The following is a 27324-nucleotide window of genomic DNA, read 5'->3' as shown; positions in this document are numbered from 1 at the left end:
TGCCGCGACCAGTGACTCAAGTTCCAGCTTTAGACAGGAGAATCATTCATCTTACCAGTTGCCTCCTACATCCACAGATGGTCCCATGAAGGAGATGGTGAGTGTTCCCCGTGATGAATATGAGAGGTTTATCCAATCACAGCAAAACACGGCGACTTTTGCTCACTCAGGTATGGCTTGTCTGGCACCTACACCCAATCCCTGGATCATTGACTCTGGAGCCTCCGATCACATGACTGGAATCCAGGTGTGTTTTCCTCCTTATCTCATTGCTCAACATCACAATCTGTTACCCTTGCTAATGGTTCCACATCCTCAATTTGTGGTGTTGGTAATGTTGACCTAGATCCTGTATCCCTCTCATCAGTTCTGTATGTTCCTAAATTGCCTTTTAACCTTATGTCTGTTAGTAAGCTGACCAAATCACTTAATTGCTCCATTACCTTTTATCCTTCTATGTGTGTCTTTTAGGATCTCAAGACGGGGATGAAGATTGGTGGAGGGCATGAAGCAGGTGGACTATATTATCTTGACGGTGGTGGTGGTAGAACTTCAACAGCTCTCCAGTCATCTCTTTCTCCTCTCCAGTGGCACTGCCAATTTGGTCATCCGTCGCTCAAAGTCTTGAAGTCCTTAGTTTCATCCTTGAGTCAGCTTTCTGTTTTGGATTGTGAGTCGTGTCAGTTTGGGAAACACCATCGTGTGGATGACTCACAATCTAGGAAGCCCTTGCCTCTCCAGGGTGGTGCCGTGCCATGGAAGAAGAACTCTCAGCCCTTCATCATAATCATACTTGGGACCTCACTGCTCTTCCTCCTGGGAAGCAAGCTGTTGGTTGTAAGTGGGTTTATACGATTAAGTATCTGCCTGATGGTAGTGTTGAACGTCTGAAAGCACGATTAGTTGCAAAAGGGTACTCCCAAACCTATGGCATTGACTACACAGAGACCTTCTCACCGGTTGCTAAGATAGGGTCAGTTCGTGTTGTGATCTCTCTTGCAGCCATGTATGAGTGGCCACTATATCAGCTTGATATCAAAAATGCCTTTTTGCATGGTGACTTACTCGAGGAGGTCTACATGGAGCAACCTCCAGGGTTTGTTGCTCAGGGGGAGGATGGTAAGGTGTGCAGACTAAGGAAGGCTATATATGGGCTTAAACAGTCTCCTCGAGCATGGTTTGGTAGGTTCAGTGAGGTGGTAAAGAAGTTTGGCATGAAACAGTGCAAAGTTGACCATTCTGTATTTAGTCATGACTCTCCGGGAGGAAAAATACTGTTGGTGGTGTATGTAGATGATATTGTTATTACTGGGAATGATAACATTGGTATTGACAGGCTGAAGACTTATCTGCAGGATCACTTTCAGACAAAGGATCTGGGTAAACTGAAATACTTCTTGGGGATAGAGGTAGCGAGATCCAAGTATGGGATTAACCTGTGCCAGAGGAAGTATGTGCTTGATTTGTTGGAAGAAACAGGCTTGTTGGGTGCCAAACCAGCTGAAACACCCATGGACACAAATACCAAAAGCTAAGCAGTGATATGGGTGAAGTGTTTGAAGACCCTGGTAGATACCGACGACTTGTGGGCAAACTGAACTACCTAACCATTACCAGACCAGACATCTCATTTGCAGTTAGTGTGGTAAGCCAGTTCATGCAAAAACCTCTGATTCCTCATTGGAATGCAGTTCTGAGAATTGTGAAGTATCTAAAAGGGGCCCCGGGTCGCAGTCTGATATACAAGAGTGGGGGAAAAGTTGAAATAGAAGGGTATTATGATGCTGATTGGACCGGTTCTATGTCTGATAGGTGGTTTACTACAGGCTATTGCACGTTTCTAGGAGGTAACCTGGTGACATGGAAAAGTAAGAAGCAGACGGTTGTGGCAAGAAGCAGTGCAGAAGCAGAATATAGGGCTATTGCGCATACCGCTTGTGAATTAGTGTGGCTAAGGAACCTTCTACAGGAAGTAGGGTACAACATTAACATTCCAATGAAGCTCTATTGTGATAATCAAGCTGCAGTTCATATCTCTTCTAATCCAGTGTTTCATGAAAGAACCAAGCACATTGAGGTTGACTGTCACTTTGTGAGGGAGAAGGTGCTGAATGGAGAACTAGACACTACACATGTTAATACAGGAAATCAGTGGGCTGACTTATTTACAAAAGGCTTGAGTCGGGGAAGAGTGGACTACATATGTAACAAGCTGGGAGTATATGATATATACTCACCAGCTTGAGGGGGAGTGTTAGCGTAGGGGTATTTCTGTCTTTATACCTTGATTGATGTTGCTGATCTGTAATGTTGTGTTGAAACATGTGCTCTTAACTTAAGTAAGGGCACATAGGTCTTTTCAGTTATGTCTTAATAATAATATAAATACTTACTGGCCGACTGGGAGAAGTCAAGTTGACTCTTTCAGTTCGAACCAGAATTCTCTCTTCTCTCTTTCTCTCTTTCTTTATCACTTTTTCTTCTTCTACATAACTGAACTCAGTCAGGCCGAACTCTAAGGCAGACCTGAATTATAACACTACTAATAGATAAAAGATTAGTGCTCAGTCTAGGGACATGAAGTACAAAAGGCAAAGTAATTGTATTGGTTATCTTGATAGACCATTTCCCAGCAATGGGAACATGTGATCCATCAACTATGGAAACTCTATCTCTACTAGAGCAGAGGTGGTATGAGGAGAAGATAATTAAAACATTGGTCATATGTTATGATGCTCCACAGTCTATAATCCAAGGAAGTCCCCCCTTCCTTGTAGTGGATGCATAATTTGCAATGGCATGTGAACTACCTATATGTGCAAACGAGGTAGAATAACTACCTCCTGATCCACCTACACCTTGTTGTCCACCTAATGATGAGCTGGAACTGGTTGTATCCCCGACTCAAAAACTGCTCATATCTCTCTAACTTGGCCCTAACTGCAATTGCTACAACAAACTCTAGAGAAGTTGTAGGTGGTCCCAATAAATCACTAGTCACTACCATATTAACATTTCCCTTCTTTTTTCTGAGCCGACTCGATATAAGGTATGGGTAAAGTTTCTACCAGGTGTCTCTAGTATGCTTAGGTTTTTTTACAGTAGTCACAGATCAAGTCCTTCTTGTCCTCCTTCTTAGATTCATTGCCAACCTTATCCCCACTCGGCTTAGACTTCACTATGCTAACTATGGCCGAATGCTCAACGCTTGGGTTTCTCATAACCACATTCTTCCTGCTTTCCTCTCCAGACACAAAGGCAAATGTTTGATAGAGTGTTACACTGTCTCGAGAAAGAATATGTTGTCATGCAATGTCATATTCAGGTTTGAGTCCTGCTAGAAACGCAAATACCCTATTCTTCTCTACTAACTTCTAATAAGTTGGTGCATCTTTGCTACACTCCCAAACCATAGTCTCCAAATGATCTATCTCCTACCATAAGGTTTTGAGGCATGAAAAATAAACTGCAATAAACTTATCTCCTGGCCTAGTAGTAATCAATTGATTTCTCATCTAATAGGCTCTAGCAACATTCTCACTCTGTGACCAAGTTGGTAATGGGGTGGATACAAGCTGGAAACCTGAGAGTGTGGTCTCTTAGACAGCCTCTAAGAGAGATTATTAGCTTAGGAAGGGAGATTGGGGTGCATTTTAAATGGGTAATGTTAGTGGTGTTAGTGAAGGGGTATTTTGGTCTTTGCACTTGTTGAGAATGTTGATGTGTATTGTTATGTTAGTTCGAGTGCCTCTTACTTAAATAAGGGCACTTAAGTCTTTTCCAATAAGTTAATAATATAATAACAGGTCTGGCCGAATCTAGGGATAACTTTTTCTCTAATTCGAACCAGACCTTCTCTCTTTTCTCTCTTCTTCTTTCCTCTCCTACTACTTCTTGCTGTTCACTTTACTTTACAGTCAACGAACAAGACAGAATTCTAGGGCAGGTCAAACTTCAACATGGTATCAGAGCCACATTGAACAAATCAGACTTGCTAGAATTCTGTCTTCTGCGCATTCGAACTAGGATTTCTCTTGGGTTTCTCAGCTGTGAGTTGGAGACTGGGAAAAGGGATGAAAAGGAGTGATCGCCCTCTTCCCTTGGAGGTTCCTATGCCTCCGATTGTGTCGTTGGTGATTGGTTGTTGTGGTTTCTAAGCCCTAATTAGGGCTGGTACATGTGGTGCAGTGGTGTCTCAGTCCTTCGTGTGGTTGGCCTTCAGGCGATGAGGTAAAGTTTTTTTTATGCATATTTTCTGTTATGGAATACATGAGAGGAGTAGTACAGTTCGTATGATGGGTTTTCAGATTGCAGTATGCTAGGGTTTATGCTAGGGTTTATTCTGGTTTGTGTGTGATTCGAAGGGCAATAGTGTCTACTTAATGGTGAAACTTCCGGTAGCTGTGGATTAGGGTTTGTGGTGTTACAAGTGTGGTTTTCAGCATTTAATATTGCTGAAATTAGTGTGCAGACTTCGGTGAGTAGGGTTTGTGGTGTTGCAGTTTTCAGCATTTAATATTGCTGAAACCAGGGTGCAGATTTCGGTGAGTAGGGTTTGTGGTGTTGCAGTTCTCAGCATTTATTACTGTTGAAATCAGTGTGCAGATTTCGGTGAAGTGTTTGTGTGTAGTGTGCAGTGTGTAGTGCTCAGAATTCAGTGATAAGGGAGTTCGGCAATGGCAGATAACAGTGATAGTAAACCTAGTGTCATGATATCTACTGACTACCTGAATGTCCAAATGACCTTCATTAAACTGAATGGAGAGAACTATGTCCCTTGGGCCAAGTCTGTAGAGGTTTTTCTGAAAGCGAAGAAGAAAGTGAAGCACATAAGAGAGGAGAAACCCCCCGCTAATTCTCAGGAGTAGGAAGACTGGGAACAGAAAGATGCACAGATCATCACATGGTTGTGGAACAGTATGGAACCCAGAATCAGTGTGAACTTCATGTTTCTTGACACAGCCAAAGAGGTGTGGGATCATGCTAAGAAAGTGTATTCATGTCAGGATAATACCACTAGGGTATATCAACTGTATCAGGAATACTTCAATCTGCAACAGGGAAATCAAAGCCTTGAGGAGTACTATGCCAGTGTGAGAAATATCCGTAATGAGTTAAACGTCTATCATCCTCTCAGTTCTGATGTCAAAGTTCAACAGCAACAGCGAGAGAAGCTTGATGTGACACGGTTTCTGGTGGGGCTGAAGTCTGAGTATGAACCAATACGAGACCAGATACTAGGGGGATCTGCTCTTCCATCTTTAGAGGAGGTGTTTGCTCGTCTTCGGAGGGCTTCCATTGGATCTATGGATTCTAATGTCTCAGATAAATCAGCATTTGCAGTATCGAGAGGTCGAGGTGTCAAAAGTGGGGCTCGAGGAGCCCAGCCTAGCAGGAGTGGTAGTGGTGGACCTACACATATCCGTGGTGGTGGTCGTACTGGAGGCAGAGATTCAGGGGGAGCTCATGGTAGAGGACGTGGCTCGGGTCCACGGAAGTGTACTCATTGCGGTTTGGATGGACATACTATTAACTACTGCTATGACTTACATGGTCCTCCCTCGACGTGGGCCAATCATGCCATGACTAGTGACACCAGTTTCAGCTCTAGACAGGAGAACCGGTCAGCTGATCCAATGCCTTCTACTCCCTCAAATGGTCCAGGCAAGGAGATGGTGAGTGTTCCTCGGGATGAGTATGAAAGGTTTGTTCAATCCAAGTCACAGCAGAACACAGCTACCTTTGCACACTCAGGTATGGCTTGTTTGGCATCCACACCCAACCCTTGGATTATTGACTCTGGAGCCTCCGATCACATGACGGGAACTCCAGGTGTGTTTTCATCTCTCACCCATTGCTCAACATCACAATCTGTTACCCTTGCTAATGGCTCCACATCATCTATCTATGGTGTTGGTAATGTTGACCTAGACCCTGTATCCCTATCATTTGTTTATTTGTACCGAAGCTTCCATTTAATCTTATGTCTGTTAGTAAGCTGACCAAGTCCCTTAAGTGCTCCATCACATTTTACCCCACTATGTGTGTTTTTCAGGATCTCAAGACGGGGATGAAGATTGGTGGAGGGCATGAAGCCGGTGGACTGTATTATCTTGATGGTGGTGGAAGAACGTCAACGGCCCTTCAGTCATCCATTTCTCCTCTCTAGTGGCATTGTAGATTTGGTCATCCTTCGCTGAAAGTGTTGCAGTCCTTAGTCCCTTCATTGAGTCAACTTTCTATTTTAGATTGCGAGTCATGTCAATTTGGGAAACACCATCATGTTCCCTTTCGTTCTAGGGTCGATAACCGTGTGTCGAGTCTTTTTTCTTTAATTCATTCAGATGTTTGGGGTCCTTATAAAGTGATGTCATATAATGGATACAGATATTTTGTTATTTTTGTTGATGACTGTTCAAGAATGATGTGGCTCTATTTAATGAAAGAAATAAGTGAATTATTTGCCATCTTCCAGAAATTTTATGCTGAGATCCGCAATCAATTTGGCATTCACATCAAAATTTTCCGTTCTGATAATGGTCGTGAATACTTTGTCTTCATCTTTTCAAGAATACTTGGACCAACATGGCATTATACACCAAACTTCCTGTGCCTACACTCCGCAACAAAATGGGGTTGCTGAGAGAAAGAACCGACATCTTGTAGAAACGGCACGCTCCCTCATGCACCACATGAATGTTTCCCAAAACCTTTTGGAGCGATGCAATGCTCACCTCTTGTTTCTTAATTAATCGGATGCCCACGTCTATTCTTGATGGTCGTTCTCCTTTTAGTGTCTTATTCCCCAACATGTCTCCATTTCCGCTTCCTCCTCGGGTATTTGGGTGTGTCTGCTTCGTTCATAATCTGGGTCCCGGGACTGACAAGTTAGATGCACGTTCCCTGAAGTGTATCTTCCTTGGCTATTCCCGAACTCAGAAAGGGTACAAGTGTTATCATCCCAGTTCTCGTCGTTCCTTGGTATGTGCTGATGTTACATTCTTTGAGTCTACTCCGTTCTTCGTGGGGTCCGGTGATGCTGCTTCCTCCACATCACCACCTCCTCTTCCTCTTCCTGTGGCTGATCCACCTCCTCTGGTTCCAATCATGCCTACGTCCTTGCCTCCGGTGCCACCGTCTGTTGACCGTCCACCCATCCGTCACGTGTATACACATCGCCCGCGTGTACCGGCTGCAGCTCCTCTGACTTCATCACCGTCGACAGATCCAGCTCCAGCTCCGACACCAGCTTCCGACCTAGATCTTCCTATTGCCTTCTGGAAAGGTAAGCGCACCTGCACCCTTCACCCTATTTCCAATTTTTTCACTTACTCACCTCTCCGCCTCCCATCGCCAGTTCATCTCTTTGTTGTCCTCCGTGGTTGTTCCTAAGGATGTCCAGGAAGCCCTTACCTCTCCAGAGTGGTGTCATGCTATGGAAGAAGAGCTCTCTGCTCTGCATCATAATCACACTTGGGACCTCACCGCTCTTCCTCCTGGGAAGCAGGTTGTCGAGGTTCAGTGAGGTGGTCAAGTTTGGTATGAAACAGTGCCAAGTTGATCATTCTGTCTTCAGTCTTGACTCTTCGGCAAGCAAAATAATATTGGTGGTGTATGTGGATGATATCGTTGTGACTGGGAATGATAACATGGGCATTGGCAGATTGAAGGCATTCCTACAGGAACACTTTCAGACAAAGGACCTTGGCAAGTTGAAATACTTTTTGGGCATAGAGGTAGCAAGATCTAAGCATGGCATTAATTTGTGTCAGAGGAAATATGTGCTTGATTTACTGGAAGAAACAGGGTTGTTGGGTACTAAATCGACTGAGACACCTATGGAAACAAATACGAGGCTGAGCAGTGATATAGGTGAAGTATTTGAAGACCCTGGCAGATACCGACGACTTGTAGGCAAACTAAACTATCTAACCATTACTCGGCCAGATATTTCATTTGCGGTTAGTGTGGTGAGTCAGTTCATGCAGAAACCTTTGGTCCCACATTGGAATGCAGTGCTAAGGATTGTGAGGCATCTGAAAGGAGCTCCTGGTCGTGGTTTGTTGTACAGGAGTGGTGGAAAACTGGTAGTAGAAGGGTACACTGATGCTGATTGGGCAGGTTCTATGTCTGATAGACGATCTACCACAGGCTATTGCACCTTTCTGGGGGTAACGTGGAAAAGTAAGAAGCAAACAGTTGTGGCAAGAAGCAGTGCAGAAGCAGAATATAGGGCCATGGCACATACTGCTTGTGAATTAGTGTGGCTAAGGAACCTTCTACAGGAGATAGGATATGACATCAGTACTCCAATGAAGCTCTATTGTGACAATCAGGCAGCGGTTCATCTCTTCCAATCCGGTGTTTCATGAAAGAACCAAGCACATCGAAGTTGACTGTCATTTTGTGAGAGAGAAGGTGCTGAATGGAGTGATAGAAACTGCATATGTTAGTACGGGAAACCAGTGGGCAGACTTGTTTACAAAAGGTTTGAGTCGGGAGAGAGTGGACTACATATGTAACAAGCTGGGATTATATGATATATACTCACCAGCTTGAGGGGGAGTGTTAGTGGTGTTAGTGAAGGGATATTTTGGTCTTCGCACTTGTTGAGAATGTTGATGTGTACTGTTATGTTAGTTCGAGTGCCTCTTACTTAAATAAGGGCACTTAAGTCTTTTCCAATAAGTTAATAATATAATAACAGGTCTGGCCGAATCTAGGGATAACTTTTTCTCTAATTCGAGCCAGACCTTCTCTCTTTTCTCTCTTCTTCTTTCCTCTCCTACTTCTACTTCTTGCTGTTCACTTTACTTTACAGTCAACGAACAAGACAGAATTCTAGGGCAGGTCGAACTTCAACAGGTAAGAAGGTCAGAAAATGGAATGGCCGACACTTTAGCTAAGCAAGGAGTTACTAGGGAGGCTTTGTTTTGGGCCTATTTATAAGTTTTTGTTTTTCTTTTTCCATCCATTTTGTGGGTGGTAAGCCTGTAATCTTTTCAATTCTCTAATGAAAGTTATCGTTTCCTATCAAAAAAAAAAAAAAACATTTTCAATTCTGCTACTTGTATGGGGTAACACGAAATTGCACAGCCAAGTCATCACCATGTAGTTCTCCTGTACCCACCGGGAGTAGTTAGTCAGATTTCTTCTCTTCACCGATGACACCCCAATTTTCCACAAGCTCCAATGGCCATCTTTGCATATAGTGATTATTCTAAGTAGTTTGTACCATCCAACTTGACTACAGTGATGGTCCCTGCCCTGAAGGAGTCACTAGCACCACTTCCACCTGGTTTCATTTCACCTGTAGATTTATATTCAACACCACAACCCTCCATAACTCCCAAAACAAATTAGGAAATCAATTGGATATGAAAGGAAAAAAAATATCCCCTTTAGAAGCCTCAAACACCAAGATTCCCTTCTCCGTGGGAGTAGGTAAAGAGAAGAAGAGGCTGTCACTCCCTCTAGAGACCTCCAAAAATCCTGGGACTTGAACCACCCTCAGAAAATGCCTAGAAACCTAAAAAACTGGTGCATCACTTCCTAGGTCAAAATTGAAGAGTACTACTGCAATCAGGATTCTTCCCGTTTATCCAGTTCTTCCTTATTTTGGTGATAAACCCTAGACCTGCTACAAGGGATTGTAGATCCTCCAAAAAATCCAAAAATCAGGCACTCTTGAAGTCCTCGATCAGCTCTTTAACTCGTCATGCAATCGGCTGATCTAGAGCTGCATGATGGAACAGCTCAAAAAATTACTAAAGTTGCTCTGATACCAAGTTGAAAGTTCAATAAATCTGATCTGCTTTGAAATCTGTGAAAAAAAAAACAAGAAAGGGAAAATTTGTGAAGAGAAGAGAAGAAGAGAAAGGTTGAAGAGAATGGGGAGAAACCAAAAAAAAAAAAACCATTTGGCCACCCCTTTCATATCTTATATACTCATAATTAAAAATGAATACAATGGCAAGTACCCTTAGTAAATCAGCTATTACTAACGACACAAGTAAACACTCTTAACTAAACATAAACTAATAGGCCTTAGGTCCAATAACTCTAGCTAAACTTTAAAAATAAAAAACAAATATTATCAGCCCAATCTCAAGGTGATATGCCAAAGGAGTATAAAAGCTACGGCATACAATGTTGCAGATTTATTATGGATGAAAATTCTTAGTGAATTAGGTACCATGTTTAAGGATCTTTGGCTGTATTTGTTAAATTGGGAAACAATTAATATTATCTCAAAATACAGTATAATATTAAAGAACCAAGCATATCAATGTGGATCAGCATTTCATTCAGGAAAAAGATTATAATAGAGAAGTCTGCCCACTTTTTGAGAAATCCAAAAAACAGCTGACTGATATTTTCATTAAAGGAGTTGCTAAACCTTGGTTTGATGATAATCTCAGCAGTTGAGCATGATTAGCATCTACACTCAACTTGAGGGGGACTGTATAGAATAAATTAGTTACTCTTCAATTTCTGATATTGATTTGGTAGTATGGTATTTTACCTTTCTTTTATCGGGCATATAAGTCATTTCTTAGTAAGATTAGTTAGGGCTTTTGTTATGTGTCAATGAAGGGAAGACTAGTAATTCTATCGGTGATTGTAACCACACATATGATTATGAATAAAAGAAAAGAGGATAGTCAATAACTGTCTGAATGTTCTCTTTTTGACTCACAAACCTCTCTCCCCTCTTTATATTTTCTCTCATTCATTTTTTTCCTAGGGTTTTCTCTCATTTATTATTCTTCCTCTAATATCTGTTTTCTTCTTAGTACTTCAAAATTTAATTGAGTAGATTAAACAAGAGATGCTTAGACTAAGAGTTTGAAGCCCAAGTCAAAGAAATAAAATAAATGAGAATCCTAGCAACAAATAGAAGATCAGATATATTTAGAATGAGTATTCCAATATGTAAATGAATGGAGGTAGATAATAGAGTAGTTTAACTATTTGAAACCATCATCTCTAGCCTATTATGATTTTAAATGGCATGCTAAAAAAAGGTGCATATAAACATGGGTTCTTCATGTCTTAATGGTTGGATATGTCAATAATACCTGTCCTTGGAGAAAACACTTGCCCCAGCCTCTATCAATATTTTTGCCATCGAATATAATCCCTCTGCAGCAGCTACATGAAGTGGTGTTCGATGATCATAATCTTTGGAGTTTGGATCGAGGCCATTGGATAAAACTCTTTTCAGGAAATCTGAGTCTCCTCTTATAACTGCCTGACAAAGATGACTACTAGCATCAGCAATATTTAGTGATGCCCCTTCCTTGACAAGTAAAGAAGCCACTCGATCATGTCCGTTCTTGATGGCTTCTAGTAAGGGCGTATTTCCAAATTTATCTATTTGACAATGATTTTCATAAAATATATTGGTAAGACAAAATGCCAAAGAGAATATTAAAAAGCCAAGGCAGTGCAAGAATGTAAAGCATAAGAAGGATACCTGAATTGTTGATGTTGACCCCTTTTTGAATAAGGAAAAATGTAATATCTTCATATCCTCTTGATGCTGCAAGATGCTATCAAAAGAAGCCCTTTTGAATCAGGAAAATGAATATTTCTTTGGTTATGTATGAAACACTTAACAAATTTAATACAGAACCTTTCCAATATATGATGCATAAATAATCATTTATTTAAGGCCCCCCATTTGTTTTTTCAGATTCTAAAGGGGGGAGTCGGTCAATGGGATTGTGGTTCTCATTGACAGCTTTTCCCAAATTTGTCTTTCACGTTCATGTAGGACTCAAGGAAAAATCACTTTCCCTAGGTATCACTTACCCAGGTAGGTGATACCCATCTCCCAGGTGGGGTAAGTAACTTTCCCACCTAAGGGAAAAGTTGACACAATATGCTGGGACAATTTTTCCCATTCTAACAACGACTTTTTATGGATAAAAGAGTCATTTTATAATTTTAATTTACCTGAGAACCAAAAGAACACAGGTAAGTTCACTTACCTAGGTATGTGAACTTACCCAAGTAAATAGCTTTTTGAAAAACAAACAAGGCCTAACAGTTTCAAACTTCTAGAGTAACGACCATATAAACCTACACAAGAACTACAATAAGGTTTATTTCCATATATAAAATGCTACAATATTTCACTTCCTCTTTGGTAAACGAACCATGATCTCATGGTTGCCAAGCAAGAGTTTCAATTGAGTTACAAGGTCAACCCAAAAAAAAACATGTTAAAAGTCTTAGAAAAATGAAAAAGAAGAATGAGGAGATAATTTATAGTCTTAATCAATAATTAAGACAAGATTAAATATATCTTACATGTAATGTCATATATACTCATGCTACCATGACAGTAAAAGGGCTACCCTAGTGATACAGTCTAATATCCACAAACCAAAGAATGTTCAAAACTTTATAGACAAGGACAAAGCTACATGGTTGCTATTTCTTCAAAATGAAGTAATAGAGGACCTATATATAATGAAGAAGAAAATATCTACAACACAACAATAGCTTCAGCAACAGGTATTAACAAACAAATAAAGAAGAGAAAATAAAGAGGTATCAAGAATAACTTCTACCATAGCTATTGGCTATGGTAAAAACAGGAAATTAAGTCGTTCTTCACTCCTTCGCAAGACCAATAAAAAAGAATTGAACAGAATACAATGCTCTCTACAATACCTGCTGACACTCTTTTCTAGACCAGAAAACAACTACTTTCAACTTGCACTTAGATTCAAACTTCAGAATAAGTAGAAACTTCTTTTTCAAACTATGACACTTAACTTTCTAATTCTAATAAAAGAAAATTAATATAAAGAACCAGGATTTACAAAAAAAAGTAATTCTGAAACTTACCATAAATCACAACCATGGGAATTATTATAAATGCCAGTAGGTCCACAGGTCAACCTGTTGACTTTGATGTTGACCACAGCTTGAAGAATCCAAAAATCAGTCATCTTGAAGCCTTTAGTTAGGACACTTCCACATGCTAGATTGAACTGAAAATCTACAGTATTTGAGCACTATAAGGGTACTTTGCCACCGAATTTCAACCAAACTAAACAAGGTTTGACCCTTCTTCAATCAGTCTACTCTTTCTGGTTGACATTCTGCAGGTCTAATATCTGACCCTTTTTCTTCAATTTCTTTCTTTGAGACTTGCTTAAAATTATCTTTATAGTTGTATCAATATACCTCTTGCAATAGTACCTTGACATGGATCCTCAGACAGCTAAGTGGGGCACTACAAAAGGATTCATGGTCTACATAAATAAATGTGAACTTTAAAATAACTGCCTGTGGATGGAATAGCAACTTAATACATTAGCAAGATACCAATATTTCTATCTGCTATTATAATTGAAAGCTGAGAAAAAATTGTATAATATAGATAATATAGCCAAACTCCTAGTATATCTCCATAGATTCAATTAGAATGTGTGTGTGTTTGCCTATATATATATATGTTTCTGTGGTTTGTTCTGAGACATGGGGTTCAATTCCCAGATTGTACCAACTTGGTTAGCTGGGACCCTCATCAAAAAAGGAACAATAGAAATACTAAACTGAATGTACTTCAGGTGGGACAACCAAAGCATATCCTATTTTCCTTTGAGAAGTAAAGGAGAGGAAAGTGGTAAGTCAGATAATCACCTCTTCATCTATTACACATTCAGTAGTGAGATCTGATAAGCAACTTCGAACCCGTCTCCAAGCATACAGAAAGTATTTAGAATAAAAAATAAGAAGAATTCAGTCACTTACATCTGGCCATGACTGCGAGAATGACCGGTATGTATGTAAGTGTATGGCCTTCATCAACAAGTTGTCCAACAGAAATCAGATTAGCAGTAAGATTAGGAACAAAAAAGGTTTTGGAAAGGGGAAAGGAGGCATTAGGTGAAAACTTAAGGGACAGGTCATTACAACCAATGATATTCAATTTTTCACCATTAGCCATAATGATGTCTATGGTTGGTCATAGAAGTGTTATTTGGGGGTTTAAGGTAGGCACTCATAGGATTAGTTGTTCCTGCAAAAATGATCCAAATATGAAACTGAGAAGAACAATAACCAGAAACTCACCAGACAAGCCGATAGCAGAAAAGGCAAAGGAAATAACAGAGGATACCAGTTATCGAATTTTTTCCTCATCCATGGATGTAGACGGTTCACCCTTAGTAAAAGAGATGTCAGTGGTTTGCCCCTCAGGTACTTGATATGCACGTGGCTGGTTCTTTTTCTAAATACCCTTAGATGGCCTAACCGGGCAGTTCGGAATTATGTGACCATGTTGTTTGCAATAGGTGCAAACATTCCTCTTCTTGCAATGAGAAGCAATGTGTCCAAATACTTTACATTCGTAACAATGAGTTTTTGAAAGGTCTTTAACACCAGATTGTGCAAACATTCCTCTTCTTGCAATGAGAAGCAATGTGTCCAAATACTTTACATTCGTAACAATGAGTTTTTGAAAGGTCTTTAACACCAGATTTCTTACTCCCTTGCAGTAGTAAGTAGCTGAGTCTCTTCCCTCAAAAGTTCACCCATCACTGAATCTAAATCTAGAAGAGTTCCTCTACTCAATTTGTTAGATCTGATTATTTCATATTCAGGTCTCAATCTCATAAGAAAGTGATTCACCTTCCTTTTCTAAAATTGCTTTTGAAGATACTTGACATTTTCTGCGGAGTCTAAGGATTCTATGTGGACAAGTTCATATTCCCCCACAAGTCAAGGAAACCAGCATAATATTCTTGAATCTTCCTACCTCCTTGACAATAAGCAAAAATCTCAGACTCAATCTGATATTGTCTTGGCATATTGGATTGATAATACACTTACTCCAAGTATGCATACATCTCATAGACAGTATGCATTCTTCTCATGGATACTGCAATATGAGATACTACCAAACTGAGTATCCAAGAGACAATTTTCCCATTATCAAGCTTCCACTGTGAATAGGCCTCCACATCTGCCTCACCTGGCATAGTGACCTTACGATTCAAATATCCCCCCAAACCTTTTTCCTCAACAAAGAAATCGAAATGGAACTTCCACATGTTGCAGTTAGTTCTATCAAACTTTACGGGAATAATATCAGCCTTCTCAGCCATTCCAGATTACAACCACAGTTCAAAACAAGTTTCACAGTACTGAAATCGATGCTAAATAGAAAACCTAGTGATTAATCACCCAAATAAACTCAGATATAGTTCAAAACAATTGCTGAAGAAATATCTCACAAAACAAATTGTGATTACACTGCAGAAATCCTACTAAGGAGAGTTTAAGTCGAAAACAGTCCAAAAAAGGAATGTTTCATGACTGTTACACACCAGATGGGATCAAAACCCTAGCAAAAACAACTCAGACTTCAAATCAGATAAAACCCACAATGAGAGAAGTCTAGGGTGACACTAACTATAGAGTCTTGGGCTGATTGAACCAGCCAATTTGAAGAAATCAAATAAACACTGACCTATTGGGCTGGGCATCTTTTCCAGAGAAAACTTATCACCTTCGGCTGATCAGAATAGTCCTCAAACAATCTCCAAAGTCCAAACTGAGTTCAATAAAAGCCAAACAATCCTCTAATATCCAGGAAACAAAACATGTCCACAACTGGTAGGCACGACCTGCTCTGATGCCATGTCACCAAACCAGTCCGAAGGAGAAGAGCAAGAGTTTTCAAGGGTGTCTAAACAGGTTACTTGACCCCTACCTCAAAGAAGCATATATATTAAGTAATATCAAGAATTACATAAGAGTCCTTGGAGAACTAAAAGATAAAAAGAAGAAAATACAAAAGAGCCCTTAGAGCGGCTGAAATAGAAATACAAAGAATATGAAAAGGACAAGACTATGTACAGCAGGGACTACAGTAATACAATACATTAGGATTCTTCACAATGATAAGCCGTTGATGTTGTATTGTGATAATCAGGCTGCCATCAACATTGCTCATAACCCGATTCAGCATGACAAAACCAAACACATTAAGGTCAACAGACACTTCATACAAGAGAGAGTGGCCTCAAGCGAAGTGTACCCCCCTTTCATCTCTTTAGAGGAACAACTAGAAGACATCTTGACCAAGGAAGTACCTAAGGTAAAGCTCCAACACTATGTAAGCAAGCTGGGCATGATTAACATCTATGCCCAACATGAGGGGGAGTGTAGAGAGATTAGGTCGAATGGGCCTTAGTTTGGTTCAGTTATTTACTGTTTTATTTCTGCTGTAATGGGCTATCTCTATGGACCCTTAACATCTTTATTTCTTATGTTTTTTGGGTTAGCCCCTAACCAGGGGCACCCATGTAATTTCTCTTATACTTATTCCAGCACATATATAAAGGGATTATGGAAGTGAGAGATACAATTTCTTCTCTCTTCTCTTCTTTTCATCCAATTTCTTCTTCTTTCTCCTGAACAGCTCTTTCCCTCTTCTTCTTCCTTATTTTTCTTATTATACAATTAAGAAATTGTTGGACTCGTTTTCTTCTTATATAAAACAAAAGGATGCTTCAGTTTTCATTTTCAATTGCACAATGAAAAAAAAAATACTAACTGGATGAATTATTAAGAATATCCATAGATGAAATTCTTACCAAAGGTGACCTTCCATCATAATCTGTCTTATTGGGATTTGCTCCTGCATGGATTAAACTCCTCAGCTGGTACAAGTCTCCATGATAAACAGCATTATTCACCCTCAAAGCAAGCTCAGCTTCTTGCCTTCCAATGTGAAATGTTATGTCAGATTTAATTTGCTTCATCCGAAGATTGGATTCTTTTCCCTATCAATTGACATGCTGTTAGAAATATAATATATAGTTACTTCTATCAATGAGAATATTATAAATGAAAAAAAAAATCTTATTTGCAATAAAAATAATTCTGTAAATAAATAATAAACAGATAGAATAGATTTAACAATGCATTACATATATATTGCCAAATGCATTGTATGCATTTCTAAGAACTTCAACTACATAGGAAGTGCTAAAAAGTACTAAAAGGAAAATGGGATTAACTACAATTGTACATGGCTAACCTCAACAAGGTTGTTCAAAATTGTCCGCCCATCAAAAAAGTATATCTGTAGAATATTCATGAATGATTGTTTATCAAGTCGCAGGAGCCTACAGAGTTCACACACTCTAACTATGTAAGGCTGAGGAATGTTGCAAAGAATCGAAACCTCCCCAAATGTGCTATTAGGTTTTAGAATCGAAATGGTGTCTTCTGTTCCATTTTCCCCTATGCCTACCTCCTCCTGTACATGGAAACATCTTGCATCAGTACAAACTGTTGAAAAATGCAGAAACGCATATACAGTGAGGTTGACAAATGGAGACAAATCACAAATATACTGTGAACAGAATACATATAGTGAAAAAATGTCCTCATATATGATCATTTATTCTATGATACCAAGATACCAGTACATGCCTAGCGTACTGGTGTTGGACATGACATACCCCATACAACAACAGGTATCGCATGGTCATTTCTAGGTATATTTTGTAGCATTGATACTTTTAAAATGCGTAAAACGGTCTGTTTTAACAAATCATACTAAAAAGGAATCTATATAGGTTAAAGTTTTAATTAAATATGGAAAGACCTGAGTTTTGAGAAGAAAAGACCAAGTTCAAAAAACCGGACCGGGCATAGAACCGGAAGGGAGAGGTTCACGGGTCAGAGGTTCAACTGGGGTCGAACCGTGATGATGTAGCATATATTTTTATAAACTACAGGTCATATAAATACAATATATAATATATTTTACAACTTTTATTATACTTAAATATGATGGATGGATAGCAAGTTTCTTAATTTTTAATGCAAATGACCAGGGTTCAAGTCTCTTACTTTACATTTTTTTTAAAATACATATATAATAGAGTAATATATACAATAAAGTGTCATTAATTAACACAAAGAGGTGGACTAATGATAATTAAGCAAAACATGAAAATAGGAGGTCATGGGTTCAAATCTTGTTACACACATTTTAAAATTTCAATCACTCAATCACCCAGGCAGTTTCATGAAACCAGGACCAGTTCACCAGTTTTCCAGTTAAATTGGTCGGTCAGCTGGTTTTCATGGGGTTTTTAACAATTAGATTTCTTGGTGTGTGCGACTGTACCAGCCAAGGCCCCGGTCATGGTTCAACTGGTTCAACCACCCGGTCCAGTTTCCAAAACATTGGAAAAGGCTCAAATTTTGTTTGATATGAACATCCATTTTACATAATTTTGCATGTGCAAATGATGAAATAATTTTGTTTATTTATACTATTGAGGGTGATTCTAGGCAAAAGATATGCCATATAACTTATGGAAGACAGACATCATCCAGTTTTTTATAAAACAACCAAAAAAAGCTGAACATAAATGAATGAATTTTAAGACTTGAGCTGTTGGTTACGTAAAATGATAAATGTAGCAGTTGTTATAAGATAGTGATTTATACCAGCACACCATGGCAGACAAAATAAAGTTGATCTACTACATTTCCTTGATCCAAAATGACTTCTCCTGGAAGAAAGAACTCCTCATGAAGCTTGGTTACCTGTTACAGAAGAAACTTAAACTCTCAAGACTTGAACTTAGGCTGCTTATTCTACCATATCTATGAGTATACCGTAAGTAGAAGTGGTGTGAAAATATAGGCTTGAAATCAACATTTTCAGAATCAGATAGATGGTCAGCCATCTCATACAAGTGACCAGTAAACCAACTCAAGATGGAAAATGAGACAAGTTATGCACACTAAAAGCACCTATTCTACTATTCAAATTACATTTCATGAAAAGGAAGCAGCATTAAAATTATCATAAAATTCCATAAGACCACTAGACATCAGTGCCTAGAACCCTGGGGGCCCTGGGGGGTTGTTTTACTCAAGTAACAATTCAAACCATTCCAACATGGAATTGAATTTGAAGTTGAATCATGATTCAAGCAATCTCTCTTTCTCCACCCTTCTATAGTTAATTACCCATTCCATTTCTTCCACCTCTGTCATGTCAATAAATTCACATAGAATGGATGTCTTCACCCTTGAATTGCAACCCAAGAGATTCTATTGTTGAGAGAGCAGTTACTTCTGTTTTCTTTTTTTTTTTTTGATGAATTGTTTTATTTTATTTACACCAAGGCAACTCTCAGCTTCATCAGAAGAATCATTATCTTCCTAGGTTTTTCTTCCTCAATAAAGGTCATGTTCGATAAGGTCTCTTCCTTAAGTAAACCTTGGAAGAAGAGATACCCATCCTTTCTTTATCTCCACCCCAATCTACAAGTTCAGGGCTAAACATAACAGAGTGAAACCCCTCATCTAATTTTCCCTCTGTCCTTTCTGAGCTTGAGGGGTAGAGCCCCTCTTCTATTCTTCCCCCATCATCATCAGGAATCAAAGCTAGAGTCTGGCCTGTACACAACGTCATGGTAAGAGCATCCCCCAACTTCTTTGATTGTTTATTCTCAAAACTCTTCCCCTTATCAAACTCTGAGAACAAGAAGGAATCGGTGAAGCCTACCTCCATCATAGCGCACTGGTATTCTGAGGTACCATGGTTGAAGGATATGTCATCAATAAGCTCTTTCTCTACCCCTAAACACAAAATCAAAACTTCCTCAACCTTACCTAGATGAGAATAGGAGGAAACAGCTCTTAGACTTTCATTAGCTCTAGGCTCTACACTCAATTTCTCCAGAATCGAATGAGCTCTTAGATTTTCTTGGATAGAATCACGTCAGATCCCAATTTCCAAAACACTCCCCATTAGCATAGGTGTATTTTGTTACGTATCATTTGTACTCACCCCTCCCAAAAACATTTGTAGTCTTTCCCAGGAATCGTTTTGAACCTTCTTCAGCATCCTCTAAAATTTTTAACACCTTGCTTGAAGCATAAGTAACTCCATTCACAAGGTCAAATTTCTTAAAGTACCCCTATGGTTTAGGAAGTTGACTAACTCTACCCTTACTTTTTTTTTATCAGCAAAATGAGTTATTTATTAATGCTTGAAAAAAGTTTACAGATCCTTGCTACACAGTAGCCCAAATACAGCATGTTGTGAAGCTTATTTATTTGTTACTCCACAGTTGTTGTTAGTATGCTGTCAGCTAGTTTCTTTTCTTTCTTTTTTATTTGTTTGTTATTAGGAAGTGCTGCCAGGGGCATACTTGTAACTTCTTATCCTTTTATATTAAGTGAATATAAATAACAAGCTGGGTGCCGCCAGCTATAGTTTTTGACCCCCAATTGGATCTCTCTCTCCCTTCTCTTCTCCTCTCTCTTCTCTTCTCTCTCATCTCTCTCTCTCTCCAGGAGAGAATATATGGTATCAGAGCATAATTCTGGTCTAGAAAGGACCTTTTTCTTTTTATAAATAACACCAATTCCATTAAAATAATGAATAGATACAAGAAGATCCCCTTAGAGGCGCGAGGAGCAGCCTCTCCAAACAGCAAATACACAAACTACAACAGAGAAAACATGAATGTTGAAACTAAAACAATAGTTACAATTGTGCCCAGAACAATGTTTCCCTATTTATCCCTTGTTTTGCCAAGACATCAGCAAAAGCATTAGCTGATCTCCCAACCCATTGTACTGTTATAGAAATATTTCTTGTCAGCCATTTGAATTTCTTTAACTCGTTTTTGTAGCCCCAAGTGACATCCTCCGGATTATTTAACCAGTCCACCACTGTCTTAGAGTCTCCTTCAATCAGAAGCTGCTCCACGCCCACTTCTTTTGCAAGAAGTATTCCTTGTATTGCAGCTAGCAGTTCTGCCCGGATAGAGTTCCCAACTCCTAAAGGGCCAGAGTAGATTAAGACAACCCCTCCAGCCTCGTTCCTCAGTACACCTCCCATCCCAGAGGGACCCGGGTTACCCTGGCTACTCCCATCAAAATTCAGCTTCAAAGAACCAAGAGGAGGGGGGACCCAGCTAGTCACTGCCCTTCCCTTGTAGGAGGAACAGCTTGCTACCAACTTCCAATACTTCCAACAATCAGCAAAAGTAAAATGGTTAAATAATTCTAGAGTCTTTAATCAATGTAAAGACCTGGACAAAATGCAGTCCTTTAAGGTTTGACTGCTTCTTCCATTTTCTTGGAAGCTTCTAGCATTCCTTTCTTCCCATACTGTCCATAACAATGCTGCTCGTGAGCATCTCCACATTTTCCTTCCTCTTTTATGGGGCCAAGAGAAGAAAGAAGGGTTAAAGATTGTGCTTACTTCTGCTGGCATATCCCAACTAAACCCAAACAAAGATAGAAGCCAAGCCCAGAGCTCTGCAGTGACACTACAAGATAAAAATAGATGATTACAATCCTCACCATGAGATCTGCAAAGAATGCACCAGTTTGGTGAAATACAAAGGACGGGTCTTCTCTTTTGTAGGTTGTCTATCGTGTTTACTTTACCATGCCACACTTCCCAACACAGCCATAACCTTAGGGGGGACCGGCCTACACCAGACTTCTTTGAAAGGGAAACTCTGATGAGAGGGAGATTGGCAGAGGAACTTGAAAAAGGAACCACAAGAAAAAGACCCTTTGGGGTTAATGGCCCAAATCCTTTTATCAGGTTTCGAGGGATCCAACCAAACCTTATCAAGGAGACATAGAAGAGTAGACAAACACTCAATTTCCTCATCCCTTAATCCTCTACGGAAACCAAAATCCCAAGACAAAGTTGGTAAGGATAAATTCGACGGAAGGAATTTTGAGATCACCTCATTTTTATACAAGGAAACAGAGTACAATGAAGGAAAAAGGTCTTTCAAAGGGAGATCTCCAACCCAAATGTCCTCCCAAAACCGAATAGAATTACATGAACAAGCATCATACCTGACATAGCTAAGGAATTGCGGAAGAACTTTGTGAATTGCTTTCCAAGGTGTGGCTAGGTTAGCCCTCCTTGATGCACCAGCATCCCAACCACTCTCTGAACATCCATGAATACTCTTCACTACTTCGTGCCAGAGTCTATCCCGCTCCAATAGCCATCTCCACAACCACTTCTCTAACAAAGCTGAGTTCTTTTTAAGCACATTCCCGAGCCCTAATCCTCCCTCCTCTTTGCTTCTACCCACAACCCCCCACTTAATTAAATGGTCTTTTTTACCTTCTCCCGGTTCCCACAGAAAATCTCTCATCAATTTTTCCAAATTCTTCGCTTCCCTAGACAATATCCTAAAGACAGAGAGATAATAGGTAGGTAGATTCATGAGGGTAGCTTTTATCAAAGTGACCCTCCCACCCAAAGAGATATAATTTTTCTCCCAAACAGCTAGTCTCTTTTCTAACTTCTCCAAGACTGGGGTCCAGAACCTACTCTCCCTAGGGTTTGCTCCCAACGGAAGCCCCAAGTAAGACAAAGGCCAGGAGGAAATGGAGCACTCAAGACAGCCTGCAATCGCCTCAACCTCAAAAACTAAATTTACTCCGGCTATGCAGCTTTTTCCTAGATTGATTTTCAAATTAGAGACTCCTTCAAAAATTGTAATCAATTCTTTCAAATTTTCCACCTTCTCACCGAAACCTCCCTCACAGAAGATCATCAAGTCATCTGCAAACTGAAGGTGAGTGACTGGAATTCAATTTGTGCCTACTCTCCAACCCCTTATCACATTTTCCCTATCAGCCCTAGTGATAGTTCGACTAAACACATCATCTACCAAGGTAAAGAGGAAGGGTGAAAGTGGGTCCCCTTGTCTGATTCCCCTACTAGCTGAAAAAAAATCCCTCACCACCCCGTTTACTAGGATGGAATAGTGACAAGAGCTAACACAACCAATCATCCAACTACACCATCTTTCCCCAAACCCACACTTCCTCAAAACCTCTAGTAGGAACTGCCAATCCACCAAATCATAGGCTTTTTCCAGATCAAGCTTACAAACAAAGCCTCTCTACTTGAACCTCTTCATCTCTTCCACACATTCATTGGTAATCAGAATCTGATCAATTATCTGATGCCCTTGGATGAAAGCCCCTTGAGCCTGACTAATAATAGAGGGGAGGATTTCTTTAATCCTTAAAGACAAGACCTTGGCCAGGATTTTATAAATACTAGTCACCAAACTAATTGGCCTAAAATCTTTAGGATGGAGAGCATTAGCTTTCTTTGGAACTAGGGTCAAGAATGTGGAATTAATGCCTCGCCTGACTATATGCTTCTCTGCGAACTCATTAAAAACCTCACAAAGATCATCTTTTATCACCTCCCAACAATCTTAGTAAAAAGCCATTGTAAAACCATATGGTCCTGGAGCTTTGGACCTATCCATCAAAAACACCGCCTTCCTAATCTCTTCTTCCTCAAAGTTTCTTTCCAACCACCTAACCTGATCTTCCTCCAACCTTGACCAATCAATCCCTTCGATTTCCCTCCTCTCTTCCAAGGGTCTTTTGTAAATCAATTTGAAATGTTCCACAAACTTCCTAGCAATATCATCCTGGTTAGTGAATCCCTCCCCCTCTACCTCTAACTTCGACACAAAATTTTTTCTCCTCCTCCCATTTGCTACATCATGAAAAAACTTAGTATTCCCATCACCTTCCTTAATCCATCTATGCCTTGATTTCTGCCTCCAGCTTATTTCTTCCCTCAGTAGGACCTCTTCTAGGTCATTCTTCAACTGTCCCCTCAGAACTCTCTCCCCCTCCTCCATTCTAGATTGAGACTCTCTTTCATCCAACTCTTCTATCCTAGAGATTAGATTCACTTTTTGCTCCTCAAATCTTCCAAAATGTTCCTTATTCCAAACTTTTATTTTGGCTCTTATCCTCTATAGTTTCTTGTGAAATCTTACCCCTTCACAAAATCCGGGTGGGTTAGCCACATGTTTTCAAACCTAAAGGGTCTAAGTCCACTGACAAAATCTTCCACACCTATTCTTATAGAACAATGATCCGAGGTCACCCTAGGCAAAGCTCTAGACACCAAACTTCCCCAATAGTTCTCCCAGTCAACATTAAAGATAAATCTATCCAACTTCGACCACAAGGGCACTTCCTGTAAGTTAGACCAAGTAAATCGAGCTTGCACTAGTGGGATCTCCTTTAACTCACAATCAGCAATAAAGCTATTAAACTTTCTCATGCTAGTTGTGATGGTTTGTTGGGAGTTATTAGTTTCTTCAGAACCAAGCCCTTTCTCTCATCTGAACCAAGCCCTTTCTCAGTTTCTTTTTCTCTCTTGACCTCTTGGACGTGGAAGACCAAGAAACCTAATCGGACTGGTCAGGCTACATGTGGCTGCTTTCTTTGGGTTCTTCCTTGATCGTAACACCAAGGAAACCCTAGTAGAAGAGGGGTGATGCTGTTATGACATCTCTTCTCTTTGTTCGATGCTGTGAAAATTGATTTCTGGGTTTGCACATTCGTACAGGTGCTGGACAAGGGTATGTGTCCCCGTTTTTCTCTGTGGTCTATGCTGTGAAGACCTTGTTTTTCGGGGTTTACACCTTCGTACAGGCGCTGGACAGGGGTATGTGTTTTTTTTTTTCATCATGTGCTGTAGTCGAACTGTTAGTAGGCCATTTTAATGACTGCCTGTGGCCAAACTATTGCTGTTAGTAGACTGATTTCAGCATACTGTTAGTAGACTGGTAGCTGGACTAATTACTGGGCTGTTCTAATGCCGAACTATTGCTGGACTGATTTCAGCAGTATCTTTCTCATTCCAGAAGTAAAATTACTGGGGGTTTAGCATTCTGATTGTGTGGGATTTGGTCTGTTACATTTGTGGTTCTGTTTCTTGTAGTGTAGACCCTATTCCTCAATGGCAAACTATGATTCAGCATCATCTAGGGTTACACCAACCCGTAGCACAGCTGGTATGGGGGGTGAAAACATGATGTTTCCCATACCAATTACCCCTTTAAATGGCTTAAACTATCTGGAGTGGGCTAAATGTGTGAAACTTTTAACAGCAAGGGGAAAAACTGGTTACATAAATGGAAGAGTGAAAGAACCCAAGTGTGAGAAAGCTGAACATGATAGGTGGGTCCAAGAAAACAGCATGGTAATGTCTTGGCTCCTTGCAGCCATGGAACCCGATGTGAAGAACTTTGTGTGGGCAGAACCAATAGTGAGATTTGGGAACAGGCCAAAACCACATATTCTGAGCAAAGGCATTATGCCAAGATTTACCAGTTGCAAGCTGAATCCTCAACCTGTAAACAGGGGAATCGTAGTTTGTCTGCCTATTATTCAGCCCTTACTTCAGTATGGAAAGAATTAGATCATTATCAGGCTATAGAATGGAAACATGATGATGATGCTAAGGCCTATAAGAAGTTGGTTTCTTAGCAGCGGGTTTTGCATTCTTGTTGAGACTGAACCCTGCATATGAACCATTGAGAGTTCAGACCTTAGGAAGCATAGAGTATCTTTCGGTTAAAGAGGTATATGCCCTTGTTCAATCTGAAGAAAGTAGGCGGAGTGTGACAGTTACAACTAAGGGGGAAAAACAGGTAGCATTGGCTGCAATGGGTAGTAACAATATGGGAAAGAAAAGTGACTCCAAGAGGGTTGATGATAAAGACAAGTTGTTTTGTACCCAGTGTTGGCGCTCGAGACATACACGTGACACATGTTTGGACATTCAGGAGAAGCCCAAGTGGGCAATGAAGAACCAAGAACAAGGTAAAGTGCAAGGTCAGAAGAAGTCGAATACAGCACATGTGGCAACCCAAGATACTCAGTTTGTTGGTACTACACGTGACCACTTTACTAGTTTTGACCCCAAGGAAGATATCATGAATTCCTTCAGTGATCACTTGGAGTCATATGGTAGGACTTTGCGACAGATGGATAGTTCAGTTACTGGTACTACTTCATTTGCATCTACATTAGGTAATGCGGCTTCTACATTCCATGTCACCACTACCATTGATTCCCCTTGGATCAATGACTCAGGGGCCTCTAACCACATGACCGGTGAGCCAAACTTGTTTCAGACTTATAGCCTTTTGTTAAGAAGGGATAAAGTGAGGCTTGCAGATGAATCATTCTCCTCCATTGTAGGCCAAGGATCAATATCCCTTCCCCATGACCTTAACCTGAATAGTATGTTGCATGTCCCCCAACTTCCTATAAATTTGCTTTCAATCAATAGTATCACAAACTCTTTAAACTATAGTGTAACATTTTTTCCTAGTTCATGTGTTTTTCAGGATCTAATTTCTGGAATGACGATTGGTAGAGGAAGCCTAGTGGATGGTCTCTACATTCTCGACAATAAAGATGGTCTTTCGGTGTCGTCCTCGAATTCACATAGTCAGTCAAAGAAGAGTCAAACTTTTTTGTGGCATAGTCAGTTAGGTCATGTTTCATTTGAAATAGTGAAGTCTTTGTTTCCGATTTTATTTAAGTCATGTTCAGTGTCAGATTTCCAGTGTCAAACATGTCAATTGAGCAAACAATGTAAAACAACTTTTCATTCAAGTAATAAAAGATCTAGTTTTCCTTTTCATATTGTGTATTTTGATGTATGGGGGCCTACTATTATAATCTCTAAGGGCAGGTATAAGTACTTTATCACATTGATCGATGATTTCTCCCGCTATACATGGGTATTCCCCATGCGTAGCAGAGATGAAGTTCCAAAGATTGTGAAAGACTTCCAGAGGATGGTGTTTACACAGTTTCATGTTGAAATACAGATCTTTCAATCAGATAATGCAAAGGAATATTTCCATGGTGAGCTCAATGAGTTCTTTGCCTCCAATAGATCTATTCAATGAGTTCTTTGCCTCCAATCAGAAAGAAAAAACAAACACCTCCTTGAGGTAGCTTGAGGGATGATGTTACACATGAATGTTCCAAAAAGGTTTTGGACGGATGCTATACTTGCCACTGCTTATGTCATCAATCACATGCCCTCTAGAGTGTTGAACTACATGGCCCCTCATCAGTTGTTGTTCCCTCAGTCCCCTTTATTTTCCATTCCCATGAGAGTCTTTGGTTTTTGTGCCTTTGTCAATGATTTGTCTCCGTCTCGGGGTAAGTTAGACCCTTGGTTCATTCCTTGTATCTTTCTAGGGTATCCCTCCTCTCAAAAGGGGTATCGGTGCTTTGATCCCGTTAGTCATAAGTTTTTTGTCCCTATGGATGTGTCCTTTGAGTTTGAACCGTTCTTCCCTGCTTCTCCTCAGGGGGAGAGTAGTGTAGAAGAGGAGAAGCAAGTTCAAGTCCTCCAAGTCTCTCTTCCGTCTATTCCGGACCTTGCCCCCCTTCGTGTCTTCCAACGTACACGCCGTAGAGATTAGCAATGTG

At 40.0% G+C, this 27324-nt stretch overlaps 1 protein-coding gene across 3 annotated transcripts in view; it reads right to left on the bottom strand.

Moving 5' to 3' along the window:
* The window catches only part of LOC104612424 (potassium channel SKOR-like), a 62343-nt gene that overhangs the window by 17645 nt on the left and 17374 nt on the right, over window positions 1-27324 (bottom strand). For 2 of the 3 annotated variants that reach the window (XM_010279869.3, XM_088901027.1), the window contains 5 exons: window positions 18496-18594; window positions 17069-17290; window positions 16623-16811; window positions 11480-11555; window positions 11082-11376 (listed from right to left, as the gene is read on the bottom strand). In XM_010279869.3, coding sequence (XP_010278171.1) covers window positions 11082-11376; window positions 11480-11555; window positions 16623-16811; window positions 17069-17290; window positions 18496-18594 — 881 coding nt within the window. The remainder of the gene's footprint in view (window positions 1-11081; window positions 11377-11479; window positions 11556-16622; window positions 16812-17068; window positions 17291-18495; window positions 18595-27324) is intronic. The other variant, XM_088901028.1, reaches the window with a different exon arrangement.

The sequence above is a fragment of the Nelumbo nucifera genome, chromosome 3 (assembly GCF_055504915.1).
Source record: "Nelumbo nucifera cultivar China Antique chromosome 3, China Antique-T2T, whole genome shotgun sequence".
In the NCBI taxonomy this organism is placed as follows: domain Eukaryota; kingdom Viridiplantae; phylum Streptophyta; class Magnoliopsida; order Proteales; family Nelumbonaceae; genus Nelumbo; species Nelumbo nucifera.
The sequence above is the reverse complement of the archived record's forward strand: the minus strand, read 5'-3'. Positions and strand labels throughout refer to the sequence as shown.